At 55.4% G+C, this 16,579-nt stretch overlaps 1 protein-coding gene across 14 annotated transcripts in view; it reads right to left on the bottom strand.

Moving 5' to 3' along the window:
- Window positions 1-3,472: 3,472 nt before the first annotated feature.
- The window catches only part of ACACA (acetyl-CoA carboxylase alpha), a 286,753-nt gene continuing 273,646 nt past the window's right edge, over window positions 3,473-16,579 (bottom strand). For 13 of the 14 annotated variants that reach the window (XM_024979601.2, XM_005219975.5, XM_059877716.1 and 10 more), the window contains 4 exons: window positions 14,700-14,854; window positions 13,657-13,827; window positions 7,032-7,168; window positions 3,473-5,204 (listed from right to left, as the gene is read on the bottom strand). In XM_024979601.2, the coding sequence (XP_024835369.1) occupies window positions 5,081-5,204; window positions 7,032-7,168; window positions 13,657-13,827; window positions 14,700-14,854 (587 nt within the window). In that variant the 3' untranslated portion in view covers window positions 3,473-5,080. 14 annotated transcript variants of the gene reach the window in all.

Below are 16,579 nucleotides of genomic sequence, written 5' to 3' on the forward strand. Positions count from 1 at the left end.
GAGGTACTGAGCTTCTTGGATCTGCCCGTTGTTTCCGTCCTGTAGGAAGGTTCTGGCCGTGATTTCTTCACGTATTCTCCCTCCCTGTTTCTCTTCTCTCCCATGGCACGTCTGTTACACATCACTTGTTGTACCTGATGTTGCCGTATGGATCCCTGAGGCTCGTTCATTCTTCATTCTCTCTCCTTTCTGTTCTTCACACTGGTTACTCTCTACTGCTCTATCTTCAAGTTCAGATTCTTTCTTCTGTCTTCTTGAGTCTACTACTTAGTCCCACTAGTTAATTTTTCACTTGTTATTATGCTTTACAACTCTAGAATTTTTAAATTGTGGTAAAATATACGTAACGTAAGCTACCATTTTAAGTTTTTAAAAGAACAGTTCAGTAGCATTAAGTACATTCACTTCATTTTGCAACCGTTACCACTGTCCCTGTCCAAAACTTTTTCATCATCCCAACTGAAACCCTACACCCATGAAATGACGACTCCGTTTCCTCCTCCCACAGTCCCTAGTGACCCCTCTTCTTCTTTCTCTCTGAATTTGATAATTCTAGGATACTTCATATCAGTGGAATCACATAATATTTCCTATTTTGTTTCTGACATAATGTTCCTTCCGTATCTTCAGGGGTGAAGGCTCTCTTCTAGTCTGCGTTCATCTTGCTGTATCCTCACATGGCTACGTAAGTACTTGTTCGTATGGGCAAGAATGCTGTCGGCTTTTCTTCTAATTCAGGGCCTAGATGTCTTTGTTTCTGTCTCTCTCCACCCCAAAAGGCCAATCACAGAACCAGCATGTTTGGGATCAGGCCCACCATTCAACCTCCTCTGAGCTGCCGTCTGTCTCATCTCCTTAAAAGTTGCTAATGGGCTGAGCCCACTAGGTGGATCTCAGTCCTCTCAGAGTTGAGGCTCCATGATCATTCTGCCCCTCTACCAACCAAAGGGAATCCCATGTTTGGGGAGATTTTGCTTACTGAAATACTGCTTTTATGAAGATCTCCTGTCCCCGATATTTATTATTATTAACCTCCCATTGGAGCTTTTGGCCAGCATGAGGTAGCCAGGACCCCTTCCTGGGTAGGTAAATATTAGCTATCAGGAAAAAAACAGCATCATGAGCTTTTGGCACCCAACCGAGACACATGTAAAATTTCTAGAGTATTGAAAATAGTAGACAGATGCCCATTAATATATCTGTGCCTCCTGGGGTGGCCTGGGCTTACTATCCTGGGTGACTCCTCCGGCTCAGGGACATCCACACGTGGAGCTGAGCTTGGAGCCAGATTTCTTGGTGCCCAAGGCTGTGCTCTTGTCATTCAGTGAGACTCATTTCTACATCTTTATGCCATCTCCCTGTGCCCCCAAAGCATCAAAGGTGCCCCACTCTCTCCAGGAGCATGCTGTTTGCTGGCCCAAAGTTCATCGTGGTCTGTTGCCTGCTTGCTTTCCGGGTTTCCCTGTCCTCCCCCAGGCGACTGCGGTGCCCCTCCCAGCACTCCTGCTGTCTCTGGAGTGCCTCTGCAAATGCTGGAAGCTGACTAGGGACGCCTGTCTTAGTGTCAGTGTCCCAGCTGGAACTCCCATCTCTCTGCCCGTAGGCTTTGGCCCTTCATCGTCTGCACACTCGTGGTCCTTAGCACTTTCAGCCTCAGCATGTGGATCGGGACAGGCCTGAGTTTTACCCTTCTTGTGCCCAAGCTGAGGAGCCAGCATTTTTGTTTAAATTTATTATTTATTTGGCTGCACCAGGTCTTAGCTGCGGCACGTGGGGTCTTCTAGTTACAGCACACAGGATCTTTAGTTCAGGCATGTGAACTCTTTAGTTGCCACACGTGGGATCTAGTTCCTTGACTGGGGATCAAACCCGGGTCCCCTGCACTGGGAGCTCGGAGTCTTAGCCGCTGGACCACCACGGAAGTCCCGGGAGCCAGCACTGGCATGAAGGTTCACCTCCCGCTCAGCACTTCTCCAGGCCTTTCACCACAGCCTGGCACTGAGCCTTGCCCGTCAGGCGTGTGGGGCGCGTCCTCCCTGGGGTGGCCCTCATTTGTCGCTGTGTTCTTGTTTTCCATCTGGGGAGAGGGGTGGGCCCACGTTAGATCACAGAACACTGGCTCTTTGGTCTGCTCCTGATTATCCCAAAGTAATACCACTGGCTGTTTCACATTTTTGTTCATTAAAAACATGGATGAAGGAAATGTCGCTCCCCAGCAGACGAAGATGCTGTAGGATCAGGCAGATTCCTGGAGGCGGCAGCAGGATCTTCCCATTCCTCTCATGACCTGCCTGGGAACCACTGGCCGGGGCTGGCTGGGCACAGGGTCGGCACCGGGTCTACACAGAGTCTGACCAGGAGGCGGGAGGAGGGCCCAGGCCTCTGTGGGGACCAGCACTCCCCGCCGAGGAGAGCCGCGGCCTCCCCCGGGCCCTGAAGCTCCCTTCTCCCTCCTTTCTAGAACATCTAGCTTGGGGTGGTTCAGACTGATAGCTTTTAAATTGTTTAAGCTCATTTTTGAAATAGCCCCCCCTTTGCTTTGCTGTACATCCTCAACAGCGGTGGACACTGCAGTGTTTAATAGTCAACTAAGGCCACTGCTCCTCTCCTGCCTCTTGTGGCCATGCCTTTCTCTGCAGATGTTATTCCTGCTTCAGAGAAACTGAGGCAGAGGCTGAAGGCACACGAGTGCGAGCTCCCTGCCCCTCCTGCCTCTTTGTGCCCCAAGTTAATGTTCAAAAGGCATAAAGTCGCCAAATCACTCGGAGAAGCTAAAACTGCTCCCTGTGACAATGGTTTGCTAGTCAATTCACCCAGAAAACAACACAAATCGTGTCAACTCAGAGGTTCAGATCTTCATGTTCATGTCAAGACCAGTGAAACCACCCAGCCCGTCAAGGGAAAGTGGACCCGAAACCCGCCCAGCCTGGGAACGGCATCCCTGTGCTCAGCCTGGGTCACACTCTGCGGCGGGGCTCGCCTGACAAAGCTCCCTGGAACCAGAGCAAGGTGCTGGGCCGACGTGACGCACGGTGGTGACTGGTCTACCAGTGGGGAGGTTTATTTCAACGGAAAGGGAAAAGAATACATTTGACTGAAGCGCCGTGCTCATCAGGCTGCGCATCCACTGACTCCTCAGTGAGACCGGCGAAGGCTGCTTTGTGACTGGGGGGACAGACAACGCGGTGAGCTCAGGCGGGCCTCAGTGGGTCACGCTCCTGCCTTGGCAGCCACGCGTGTGCAGTGGTGGCCTCGTGTATGAAACGACTGTGCTGACTTGGCCTTAGACAAGAGCCCTGTGCAGGTAAAGACCTAAAGTGGGGGCTCTGGGGATGAAGGAGTGAGCATCACTGAATTCTCGAGACGAAGCGTTCATTTAACATGTCACAGTTTGGTGGTGGAGAGTAAACGTGCGTCACCCACCCAGCCCCTGAACAAACGCCAGGGCAAGCACAGGACCTCACACCACCTATAGGCGTGTGGAACTTTATTTATTGTAGAAAAGTATAGAGGAATAATCTGGTCAAAGATGGATCCAATTCTTGCTGGGTAAGCAGACACCAGCCACAGTGGACACTCTTCCTGGACCGAACGTCGTCCCCACCTTCTCCTGCCCAGGATGGCGCTGAACCCCACAGCAGGGCCGCCGGGCTGAGGCTCCGGGGCCAGACGGCCACACGTCCGGCCCCATGGGGCCTCTCTGCACAGGCGGTTCCCGGGGACGGGGAGAGGGGCTCTCAAATTGTGCGTGAACTGGAGGGTTAAGGCTCAAAACTGGAGCGGGTACGAAAGCATTCATACACCTGCTTCTCAGGCGTCTTACTGAGTTCCTCCTTGGTCATCAGCGACAGATGCGATAGCTGCGCTGTAGGAACCGGATGCTCGCCCAGCCCTGCTCACCTGCCACTCTTGCTTTAGGAACACCAGCAGGTCCGGGATTGGGAAGCTCTTTCCTTGAATATACTGGTGGTTGAAAAGAAACTCTCCATCGCCCGTGAGCAGGCCCCTGCCGCTGGCCGGGGAGGGGCCCATGAGCCCGGAGGACAGCAGCACCATGAGGGGGTCGTAGTCAAGGTTCCGTGGGTCCTGTGTTCCCTGGAAGCCCCCCCACGGGGGGGAAGGCCAGTTCCTGGAGCCGAGGGCCCTGATGTCAGCGGGGCCCCTTTCCATGGCTGCACGCACTGCCTGTGCGTTCGAGGAGGAGATGAAACCCGGAGTGAGCAGGAGCGCCCGCTGCTAGAAGGGTGGACCCGGGAACAGAGGCCGGCCCCGCAGGCATGCCTCACCCCGTGACTGTCAACGCCCAGCTGGATGCTGCCAGCCTTCCGCGTCCTACAGAGGCTAGCCAGCCCGCCCTTGCCGCCTGGTTTCTGTCAGGGACAGGAGGCAGCTCCCCAGCTTCTCCTCTGCCAGCCTGGACGGTGGCACCGCCAGTGGGGCCCCGGGCACCTCAGCTGGCCATGCGGTCGCCCCTGGGGCCGTGGCAGGTCAACCTCCCCGAGGTCTTTCTCAGAGAAGGGGACCTGGGCAGGGGCCCCGAAACCAGTAACAGTCACTCGGTTTCTCTACTTCTCGATCACAGTTTGGCCCGTCTTTGAGTTCCGCGGACCTGCAGACCTCACACTCTGATTTGCCTTCCTAAGCAGTGCCTCGGTGCGAGGAGACTGGGTGCCCGGCGTGTGCCCAGCCGGGTGCGGGATTGGAGAGACAGCAGCGCGAGGATCCCCCTCCCCGCTCCTGTCCCGGCCCTCCTCTGCTGCCAGTGGCCGCAGGCTCACGGGGCCAGGGCGGCCCTGCTCGGGCGCAGGAAGGCCTCGTGGTACGTGCTGTACCGTCATTGCCTCTTAGGTTCGGGGTGGGGACGGGCCTGCGGCCACAGCCAGGGTAATAAATACTGAACGGGGTGGTGTGGCCCGCGGCCCGATGTGTCGTGCGGAACCGGAGCACATCGCGGGGAAGCAAAAAGCCACGTGACTGCAGCGCTGGTCTCCTGTGCCTGCTCATTGCGGTGGTTTCGGGTGTGACCAGCGCTCTGGCCCTTGGCGCCAGAGGCAGGGCGGTGATGGGCAGAAAGCTCTTCCTACGTTGACGGCGAGTCCATCGTCGAGAGGATCCGAACGACTTCTGCTCGCTGGGTGGGCGAGATGTGCTGCGTCATGTGGACGATGGAATCCATGGCAACCTCTGGGTTGGCCTGGACCAAGCTGGAAGGGGAAATTGGGGTTGGTGAGACCGAGAGAGACAACCGTGCCTGGATCAGCGGAGCTTTAGAACCGCCGGAGAACCTGCTCCCGGGGTTCACCGTGGATCCGGCAGCCCCTGCCTCACCTCGTCTGTTTTCCTACTCGAGACAGGGCCCCCCCCCCCATAGCGCGGTCAGTACCGGATGAACTGCAAAAGCTCCACTATGTCAGAAAGTGCGGAAGTAACTTAAACCAAAACCAAGACTGGGGCATGTCACAATGACAGTGGGCCCTGCATGAAGCCGCTCCCACTGGCTAACCCTGGGACATGTGGGGCATCAAAAAACGAGTTAAAATCATTGAGAAGATGGAAGACACTCACTGGTCTATACCAATAATGAATATATAAGAAATGGGGGCGTGGAGAGGACTTTTGCTGGCGGGAAAATCGGGGTGGTCACAGATGACTGGAGCGCGTGCAGGAGTTGGAATGTTACCATTTTGCAACCTCGCTGTAAACACTGGATTGGGCATGACTCACCCCCAGTGCTAAATGTAAAGCAGAAGTTCTGATGAGCAGGAATCTGCATGGCCTGTGTCTCTCCACAGACTGGTTAGTAGGTTTGAGGAGAGAAAGATCAGGAGTTGGACAATGGGGGAGTCGAGCAACAGCTCGACCAGGAGATGGAAGCTAACATGGGGGCCGGCAGGTGATGTCACGCGCCCTCAGACGCGGCGCCCCGTGGGCCCCACCCGCACGGACGTGACATCCGGGCTGCGAATGCACAGCCTGAATCTAACCATGAGGAGTCACGGGGCAAACTCAAAACGAGCAGTGGTCTACAAAGGGTGGTTTAGATACAAAGGCATGGTGGTCAACTTAGAATCACTTTACATGGTTATGTCAGGGAATAGCCCTATTAGCAAAGGCACACTGAAGTACTGGGGGTAAAGGGCCATGACGGGCCGTGACAGATGTAACTTACCTTTAAATGGTTCCGACAAAGGAAGAAATGCACATATGAGAGTGCTTATTCTTTTTACATATAAAACACACACAAATGACACAGCAAATGAAGAATGCGAAGAAGGGACAGTTAGGGAGCTTGGGATGGACATGTACACGTGCTTTATTTAAAATGGATAACCAGCAGGAACCTCCTCAGAGCACAGGAAACTGCTCCGTGTTAGGTGCAGCATGGAAGGGAAGGGGTCTGGGGGACCGTGGACACGTGTATGTATGGCTGAGTCCCTCTGCTGTTCTCCTGAAACTGTCACAACGCTGTTAATTGGCTGTACTCCAATATGATGTAAAGTTTAAAAAAAAACTAAAAATGATACAGCAAATGAGGCAAAATGTAAATAGCAGGCACGTCTGGGTTCAGATTTGTTCTCTGTACTGTGTTTAGCTTTGCAGTTTTTCTGTAAGGGAAATGTAGTCGAAAAGTTCAGAAAAATGTCCCCTGCAGTCTCTGCCACCCAGCCCGTGGAGGAGACAGGAGCCTTTAGAACACAGCTCCCTCTTGGCTGGGGGAGGGGAGGAGGTGGTTTCCTAGGAAACCAGGATGCAAAGAGCTTTCCTCCCAGAGCCGTTCACCCAGTTTAAGGATCTGCATCTGGAGCTAATAGTTGGACATGGTGAGCTCAGCCATCATCCCTAAGTGCCCCTGGGGACCAGCCGCTGAGCGAGTACGGTGCTCCTGGACTCTGTTCTGATCTGATCAGTGTCTCAAACAGAAGGGGCCAAAAAGACCTCGCGGCATTGTCATCTCACCGTTCGTGCAGAAGTCGCTCGTTCCCCAGAAGTGAGCCCGCCTCTGCTGAGGAGGCCCCTCCCTGGGGTCTCACCTGCGGATCTGCTTGAGGACGTAGTCTCTGCTGATGTACTTGATGTTCTCTTCAATCACCGAGCGGACGCCGTCTTCCTCTGTGAGCTGTTTCTCCAGCCACTCCACCAGATCCTTGTTGTTGTCCCAGACATAGGCCTGCGAACAGATGATGCCTGGTCAGATGCCAGGGGCCCACCCAGGCCGGACACCCTGACTGTTCTACATCTGGGAGGGCCACTGCATTAGTGTCCTCAGCATAAAAGAGTCATGCCCAGTTCCTCCGTGACAGCTGTCTCTGTAGGAGGCGGTGGAAGCAGGCCTCAGGACAGGAGCCGTCCTCGCCCTCCCTGGCCAGCTTTCTGATGTGACACGCACTCCTGGAGAATCTACCTGGGCACTGCCCAGAGGCATCCGTGCTCACAGGGATGCTGGTGCCGCTGTTTTGTCCCTGACTGTTTAGTCAAGAGCTGAATGGGCGTGAAACACATGTGGGACTTCCCGACGGTTAAGACTCCATGCTCCCGATGCAGGGGGCCCGGGTTCAATCCCTGGTTGGGGAACTAGATCCCATACACCACAACTCAGAGTTCGAATGCCGAAGTCAGGATCCCAAGTGCTGCAGCTAAGACCCAGGGCAGCCAAATAAACAAATAAATGCTGAAAAAAGAAAGAAAGCAACTTGTGCTTTTTGAGGAGCTGAGATACGATTCCTAAGCATAGGACTCTGGTCGCCTCCGGCCACGGAGCCCGAGGCGGCCAGAGGTGAAGGGGGTCCTGCCGCCAGGTCAGAAACCTAAACCCCGGTTCACTGTGCAAGTTTTCCCGAACGGTCAGGACGTCCATCACCCCGAAAGTCTCGACACACCACCTCTCACCTCCTCCTTTCAAGATCATTTAGCCAAGCATTTCCCAGGTAGTTGACTCCATAATAATTCAGGAGTGTGTTAGAAACCTAATAGCCTTCTCCTGGCTCTCGTCTCCTCTCATTTTCTTTACAAATCATTTAGGAATCGTTTTGTTAATGGTTTCCGGAAAACCAAGTACTGCCATTAGGGCTCATTCATATTTATGTCATTTTGTTTGGGTAATTAAACACAAAGCTCGTCATTTAAAGGTGCGCTATCCTCCTCTGTTATCACTAACCGAGTCAAAGTCAGAATGACAATGAGTTTGGCGCTGTAATTTAATAGGTGGGTGCATTAGGGAGCTTGGGAGGTGGCCCAGGAAGCCTGGATACCCGCGAAGGTGCCCACACTGCAGCTGGGGTGCAGGGGGCCTGCCAGGCGCGGAGGGTGCATCCTCACACACCCCGCTGGAGGTGGCATGCGGGAGGCCAGGAGCTGCGCTGCTTCCCAAGGGTCCACGCCGGGCCTTTAAAAACAAGGGTCTCTTCTCAGACCCCTCCACTCCCCACCCCCCGTCCCCATCTCTGCCTTGGCTGGTGAGCCCGCGGGGGCTGGTTGGTTATTATATACCTTGTAACTGACTTCCACGTTTCTAACGGGTCTTAAGGAGTCCTTCACAGTGGAACAATTAAGGAGCCCCAGGATTAAGGATCAGTGAGGCGCCTTTTCTAGTTCTTTTGTCCATTTCCTTTGCTGGCCCCAAATTTGCCCATCCCTGCTTGTCATCACTGGTGAGAAGGTCAGTTCTCCTGGTCAGGGCGAGGCTGAGGGGAGGTCATGCCCCAGCTCCGTGCATGGGCAGCATGCTGGCACCCTGAGGCTGAACGGCAGGCGAGTACTTTGTCCTGAGAAAAAGGAGGCACCACACCACTCTCCATCTACAAGGGTCAGGGTGGCGATCGTCCCCACGGCGAGGTGCTCTCAGCATCACGTGCCAGCCCGTCCACCCCACTCGCGGACGGCGTGCTGACGTGCCCATCTCCACCGTGGTAATCTGGACTTCTGCACATGCCCTTACTTACGAGGATTTAGGGGGAGGAAGAAAGAAAACAATGCATGCTTCTTGGGTTTCAGAATGGGGGGGTGGGGAAACCTAGATTTACCCAAGAATTCCAAAGCCTTTAGTTTAGGAGAATATTTAATACTCTTATTAATCATTTTTAATCCGTTTGCTTTTAATTAAGAAACAGCATGATGCTTTCCTATCAACATATGCCAGGGAGCAGATTAATTGTGGCTTAAGATAACTCTCCTTGATTGGTGTAATGTATTAGCTAACGAGATGCCTGCTTCTAACGATGCTCAGACGCTGCACTGGCAGGCCCGCTGCCCTCCAGAGAACATGGCTCTCCCATCCCCTCCTGCAGCCACAGAGTACGCTAGGTGTTCAAACACTGGAAAAGTTCCCAGATAGAATTAAAGCAACACGTTCCCAAGGTTTGGAAAATGTAGGCCCCCTTATATGAACGGTTTGCTGGTCACTCAAAATATGAGTGGACAATGACCCCCAAGTCCAACCCTGGTCAAGTGTCAACTACAGCGCTGAGCGCACAGCAGCCACGGGGTCACGATCCTGGTCAACAGTGTTTTTAGCAAGAATCAACAAACGTAGGCACTGCAGCCCCACGCGGTTTTTTTTTTAAATAACAGACCTGGGAGGGTTTGCTCTGCTATTGTGAGCAAGCTTCTCCCACCCAGGGCCAGGGAGTCTGCAGTGCCTCATTTGCCCTCCCGGAACAGAGCCATGAAGCTCGTCACTCCATCCAGCACGGCCGACGCTCTGCTGTCATCATTTCCCTGAAAACGTGCCTGACTACTCCCACTGTGGATTTCAAGCAGCTGCGGGCCTGGCCCCGTATGTTACCTGCCTGCACTCATCCCAATTGCAAAGTTTTAATACCAGTAAAGTATTAATGATTAAAGGTCAGAGCAGCATGGCCTTACAGTACGTGTTCAGCAGGCACTTTATCTGGCTGTGCATCCGTGGGTCAGTATATCTGGCATTACTCGGCTCACTAATTATGTGTAGTAATTAGTCTATCTTACAAAATCTAAATGACTTGTTGGGAAAGTTTCATTCCTAATGTATCGGATTGCTGTTAAGGCCTCCTTATGTGGTGGTGCAGCAGGGCCTGGGGGTGAACAGGCCGCAGGCTGATGGATGTGAGCCCGAAGCCCAGGCCTCATAGATAATTCACCTCGTGAGCGGCCTGGAGACGCCCCTGCGAAGCGATCTTCTTTTCCTGAGGCTTTGGAGGACGCTAGTGGTAGCCCCGTGGGCTGGGGCGGCCGCTGGGCCTCGTTTCTGGGAGCCGCCCCAGCCCCAGCCCTGCTGCCCAGGTTCCACCTCACCTCCTCCCTTCCTGGCCCTAAATCAGAAGTTTGGTGCCCAAGACTTGTTCACGGGAAGCTTGGGGACAGTGGAAATCAGGTGGCCCTACCAGTGGTGCTTCTTCCTCTCCCGACTTCACAAGGGCCTCCACTGGCCATTGGTCTCGTTTGGGAATGCAGAAGAAGAATGGATTTGCAGCTTCCTGGGTGGTAAGGGAGCACCACGGCATCCTGGATCTTGGACAGATTAGGGCCAAGTCAAGGGCTTCCCTGGTGGCTCGGCAGTGAAGAATCCACCTGTCTCCAGAGGAGTCCCCAATGCAGGGGACTCGGGTTTGTTCCCTGAGTTAGGAAGATCCTCTGGAGAAAGAACTGGCGACCCACTCCAGTGTTCCCGCCTGGGAAATGCCATGGACAGAGGAGCCCGGTGGGCTCCAGTCCATGGGGTCACAAAGAGTCGGACACGACTGAGCAACGACAACAAGAAGGCTGAGAGCTGCTGAGTGCACGGGCCGCCCGGCTCTGTTTCTAGCCGCGCTGTTACTGAGCCCGCCTTCGAGCACGCCACGCTGAGGGGCCAGGAGGAAGCCGAGCTCCAGACACGGGGCTCGGTCCTTACAGTGTTGTTCAACATGCCCCAACCCTTGTGAGACAAACAACATCCCTATTTGACACGTGAGGAAGGGACGGTTAAGTACATCTGAGCCAGCACACGGCAAAGCGGGGATCCAAAAAGTGTTACGATTCCAGAAAACACATCCTTCTCAATTTCTTCTACTGGAGCTTGGATGGGGTTGGGGGTGGGGTGGGAAGTCAGCCTGTCTGAAAAACCACACACCTTCAACTATGGATCTGAGAGTCAGCAGAGGAAACGTGCCTGAGAGACACATGTGCCTTGCTCTGACAGCCAGATTGGACCTAAGCTCTTGTTATCTTTTCAGGGAACTGTGGCGATGCTTTTCTTCTCCCTGCAGTCACACTACGAACCGTAAACCCCACGATTTCCTACAGTGGGACTGCCCCTGTGGATTCAAACAGTCCCACAACTCATGGCAACAGATTCCTCTCAGGGAGACAAAAGAGCTCTACTCCTCAGTTATACAGCATCACAGTGTCTTCAGACTTGCTGTCCCAGAATCTCTTTATTCAGGACTAAGATTTAAAGCAAAGAAAAGGAATTTCTATGAAGAAAACAACGCACAGCACGGCTCACAGGCACTCACACTAAGCGCCCTCCTCACCAGCAGCCACAGTGAGGGTCCCAGGGGCCAAGCCAGGCCCCAGGCCTGGAGCGCCGGCAGCGCACAACGCCCACCCCGTCTGAAGAACCGGGGGAAGGTGCGGGTTTTGAGGTGCTCCCAAGCACCGAGCAGGCTTGGCCCCTCCGAGGCAGCCACACGGATTTTCAACAGGACAACACTCTGCTCTCAAGGGCGCTGCAGACTTTATCACCTGCCTCCCACTAACCTGAGTTCTGCTGAGCCTGCAGAATCCAGAAAGAGGTTTCAAAGCCGCACAGAGGGATCGCCCACCCTTCCTCTCTCTCTCCCCCTGCCCTGACTGCTCCGGGGGACGCTGTCTTCTGTAGATGGGGGGAGCGATACATTTGGGTCCCGGAGCCTCTGGTCTCCCCTCCTGAGCTGGGGTGTCTTCTGCACTTGACCTTCAGCCAGGAGTGTGTCCACATGGGTGGCTGTTCCCTCCATCGACAAGGGAGGGGTGACCTGCTTCCCCGCCAGGCCACCCCCGGGGCGGGGGGCTGGGGCGCCCCCAAAGGGCCTGTCGCTGGCTTCCGCTCAGAGGGGGCCCGCCTTCCTGCACCCTTGTGCCCGTCACGGCCGTGCGTGGCCGTCAGTGACTAAGGCGGGAGGAAGGCCCTCTCTCGGCGGCCCGCGCACACTCCATTTACCTGGCTGGTCTCTCTGAACTGCACAACCACCTCTTATTTTACACTTGCGTGACTTTCAATGCCAACTTCCACACGAAGTTGCCAGTGGCCACTGACATAATCGACTGACCTGAACCTGAACCGCAAGTCGCAGAAGGCTGTCCTCCCCGGCTGCACATCCGAAACATTTATCCAAGGCAGTAAAGAAGAGGGGGGACTTAACATGGGGGGATCTTAGAATCACCCCAACCCACTGACTTTAAAACTGACAGCAGGCCCTGGAACTGCTTCCTGGGAACAGTCAGCGGAGACCTCAGGCGACACTTCCCGGGAGGAGGCCGGCAAGCCTACCATCCGGCCCTCCAGGCAGCCCCTCAGCAGTGCTCTAAGCTAGCAGTCACCAACTGTTTTCCGTCACACGGCTACCGGGAAGAGAGAAGTGTATTTCCAGCACGTACTACCCATATGCTGATAAAATGTATGTATGATGTTTATGATTCAGTCCAGATAGTCACTATGAATACAGGTTGACTGCTTCTTCTTAGTAAGAATAAATAGAAATAAAAGTTCCGACTTTTCCTGCCCATCTTCCCGTGGACGGTCTTGTGCAGCCCAGGGTTCCAGAGGCAGGAGCTGGGGACTGGCTGTCCCGGCCGCAGCCCCGGGGCAGGATGGCTGGGGACGCGGCCTCAGTGGGTGCTGACCCAGCCCGCCCCGCACTGTCACCCCCGGGAGCTGTGGACCTGAGATCGGAAGACCTTCAGCAGGAGCCTTCATGCCCACGTCAGGGTCCTGCCCCTCAGCACCGCCCCTGAGGGGTGGCACGCCTCACACAGGTCCCACTGCCATGAGACACTCAGCGGCTCCCGCAGAGCCCAGGACAGCCCAGCCCCTCCGCACGCTCCCCCGGCCTCACCACCCCAGCTCCGGGCCATCCCGAGTACCTGTGGTGCCCCATGCGCGGCACCCCCGCCCGCCATCAGGCTCGGAACGTGCTGTTCCTTCTGCCTGAGACGTTCCTTCCTCCCCAAGTCGAGCTTTGCCTCTGCTTCCTTCCTACTCTGTTTTCAGGTCTCTGCTGAGACATCACTTCTAAAAATCTTCCAGACTCTGCCCTCCCTGCCCACAGAGCGGGTCAGACTCTGCTTTGCCATGGTTTGCCATGGCAGGTTTGCCATGGTTGATGTCGGCCACTCTTGTGCGTGACCTCTTGAGGCCTCAGTCACCCTGCCTTGGCAGTGGGCTCAGCGAGGACAGGAACAACGTCTGCCTCTCTCCCTGGCCAGTATTTATTGATCGGAAGCATTCAGGAAGGTTTGCTGGATGACTGAATGAGCTGCAAGGAACGCCTGACCGCCCCTCTCCCAAGCCGTCAGGATGTGTTACTGCGGGGAGGACACAGGCTGAGGCCCGTACCCCCTCCCCTTCCGAGGCTCAGAGACTCCCAGACGCTGAGCCGGGCGGTGCTGGGGTGGGGGGTGAGGAGCGGCGCGAAGGCCCCTCTGGGGACGCGCACCTACCTTCACGGTTCCCTCCACCTCCACAAACCAGCGCCTTAGCATGGCCTGGATCTGGCCGTCTGTCAGCTCGGGATTGGCATTGTGGATTTTCTTCTTGACCAGGTCCTCCAGCAACAGCCGCCTCAGCCGCCAGTAGAAGAAGGTGCGTGAAGTCTTCCAATCCAGGATGTCCTACCCCGGGACAACAGAAAGCTCAGTCTCCCGAGCTCGGTGCCCAGGCCGGAGGCACTCCATAGGCACAAACCCTACTCTCCAGTAAGTGCCTCGGAGACCTGAGAGCCGGCCATGAGCTCCCAGCCCCTGCAGACGTCTCCCTGGTTCAGAGCCACAGCCCCGCGCACGCCCAACTGCAGCACCGTGCAGGGATGGGCCTGGCTGACGGCAGGCCCACACGTGACCGAGATGTTCTGGGGCGGGGGGTGTCTTGAGTTTCCAGATAGCCAGTATGTGGGGCTGGTTTTGAGCAGATAGCTCAACTTGCATGCAGGTTTTGGTTTCCCTGCTGGCCCAGATGGTAAAGAATCCTCCTGCAGTGCAAGAGACCTGGGTTCCATCCCTGGGTTGGGAAGATCCCCTGGAGGAGGGCATGGTGACCCACTCCAGTATTCTTGCCTGGAGACTCCCAGGGACAGAGGAGCCTGGCGGGCTACAGTCCACGGGGTCACCAAGAGTGAGACACGACCGAGCGACTAACACTTCACTTTAAATGAGGACTGGCTGCTGCTGGACTTGACCCTGGAGGAACCCACAGCCTGAGGACCCCTGGGGCGGCTGTCCCCAGGGCACTGCGTAGGACTCAGATTCCCGCCAGTAAAATGGAGCCCGCCTCCTGAGTCGTCCCCGGGAACCTAAATCATGAACTGTTTTAGGATGATTACGGGCATAGCAAAGGGACAAGGTCTCCTCTGCAGAAGAGAACACGGGCTCCTCCACACACGAGCCGACAGCTCCCTGCGAGGGAGCCCGTGTGCGCGCGCCAGGTGGACGTGGGCTGGCGGCGTGTCTCTGACAAGCCGGTCTCAGAAGCAGGGCTGCGTACTCACGTTAATGACCCCCTTCTCCTGCATGCGGCCCGGGGTGTCGTGCAGGTCTGCAAACTGCACGGCCACCTGGTGGTAGATGGGAAGGAGGAACTCCTCTCGCTCTTTCAGCTTGCTCTCCAGCTCCTTCCGCTCGGCCACACTGAGCTCGGGGGTACCTGCGAGGGGACAGACCGTCAGGGGCAGGGGGCCATGGTCCTGGGGGCTTGGGGGCCCGGCTCTCTGCTGTCTTCGCTGCCTCTGCTGATAACTGGACCCCGCAGACACCAGACCTGCCATGGGGCCCTTCCCGGTGGGGGTGAGTCACGAAAGCAGCCTCCGGGGCGCCCACTCCCCAAGCAGGTGCCAGCTGCCTCCTGGAGGCCTCTCCCCATCTCACTGACAGGAGGCCCCTGGTCCCCACGAAGGCCACTGTCCCGCGAACCGCGAGCAGCCCCAGAATGGCCACCCCACCCGGAGCGTGGACCAGCTGGGGACGCCCTCCGCCTCCGTACACCCAGCAGCAGCGCTTCCCTCCCCACGTCTGGTCACCTGCCCAACCCGCCAAGGACCTACTGTCCTCAGAGCTGGAGCTGCCTGGCTTCACAGCTCTAAACTCATACTTGGATACTCTTAACCTGAAATTTGTCAGAATCCACCCCAGTGAGAGCCTGAAGCACATGTTTCATGCTGGCTTGGTGGATTAGCCTGCCTCCTCGTCTCCTGCCTGGGCTCTTATGGCCAGAGCCAACCCCTGACCACCGTGACAAAGACACTCTAGTTCTTGGGCTAAAAGAAGAGGAGGAGAAAAGAGAAAGGTAGGGGACTTCCCTGGTGGTTCAGTGGCTGAGACCTCGTGCTCCCAATGCAGGGGGCCCAGGTTTGATCCCTGGTCAGGGAAGTAGATCCCGCATGCCGCAACTAAGACCCACCCGGCACAGCCAAATAAACAAAAGACAGTCCACAAACCCCATCTGGATCACCCAACTTACAAGCACGTGGCACCCTCACTCAATAGATGAGACCGTGGAATTACTTATAACAAGGAGCCTCCCACTCCTACTCAACAGTATCCCAGGAGAGGAGCTAACCCGTTGTACTTTTTTCCCTAATGACTCTCAGAACGAGACTTGCAATCAATACCGAAAATTTAGCTGTCCGTCTAGCAAGGACACGTAAGTCTAGCTGAAGGAGCAATAGGTGACAGCCCCTGGTGTTGGTGACAACCTGAAGTGCTTGGTCACCAACGCTGACAAACGACTGCGTGGCCACAGGTGACGGCATGCATAAGGGAAAGGCCTGTTTTCAGCACGTCCGTCTGGAATGGGCCTTGCTTTTTATGCCGCTATGAATCACAAGCCGTAAACAGCCTTGGGCTGCTGAGCGAGCTGTAAGTATCATCCACAAACACATGTTAATAGATCAGGGGTGGAACTCTAGTACCTAGTTTCAGGTTTATGAGGTTTTTGGATACCCAAGCCCACTCTTTTTGTTTTCTTTCTTTAAACCCATCGCTACTTTGAAGCTGCGATGAGCCGTGGGGAGGGCGATCCTTCCTTGGGCTCTCACGCTGACCGATCACATTGGGCCCCTGGCCCTTCAGCAGCCTTCTTTCCAAAGCAGGAGCATGGTGTGACAACAGCGGGCCCCGCACTGTGAGACGAGACGGAGGCCCATCCATTCCAGTCTGGAGAATTCCTGGGAGGAGAGCTGACCAGCTTCTTCTGAGATGAGACGGTCACGGGTATAATACCCTTGATAGGGAAGCAAAGATCTTTTCTTCTCCAATAAAAGGAACCAAGAGACTCCTTGCAGAAATGGTTGATTCCAGGGCTGGAGCAGAAGAAATATTGAGATGAACTTGGAACATACTGTCACAGCATGTGGGCAAGCACTCAGAAACC

Source organism: Bos taurus, chromosome 19 (assembly GCF_002263795.3).
Source record: "Bos taurus isolate L1 Dominette 01449 registration number 42190680 breed Hereford chromosome 19, ARS-UCD2.0, whole genome shotgun sequence".
NCBI classification, from domain to species: domain Eukaryota; kingdom Metazoa; phylum Chordata; class Mammalia; order Artiodactyla; family Bovidae; genus Bos; species Bos taurus.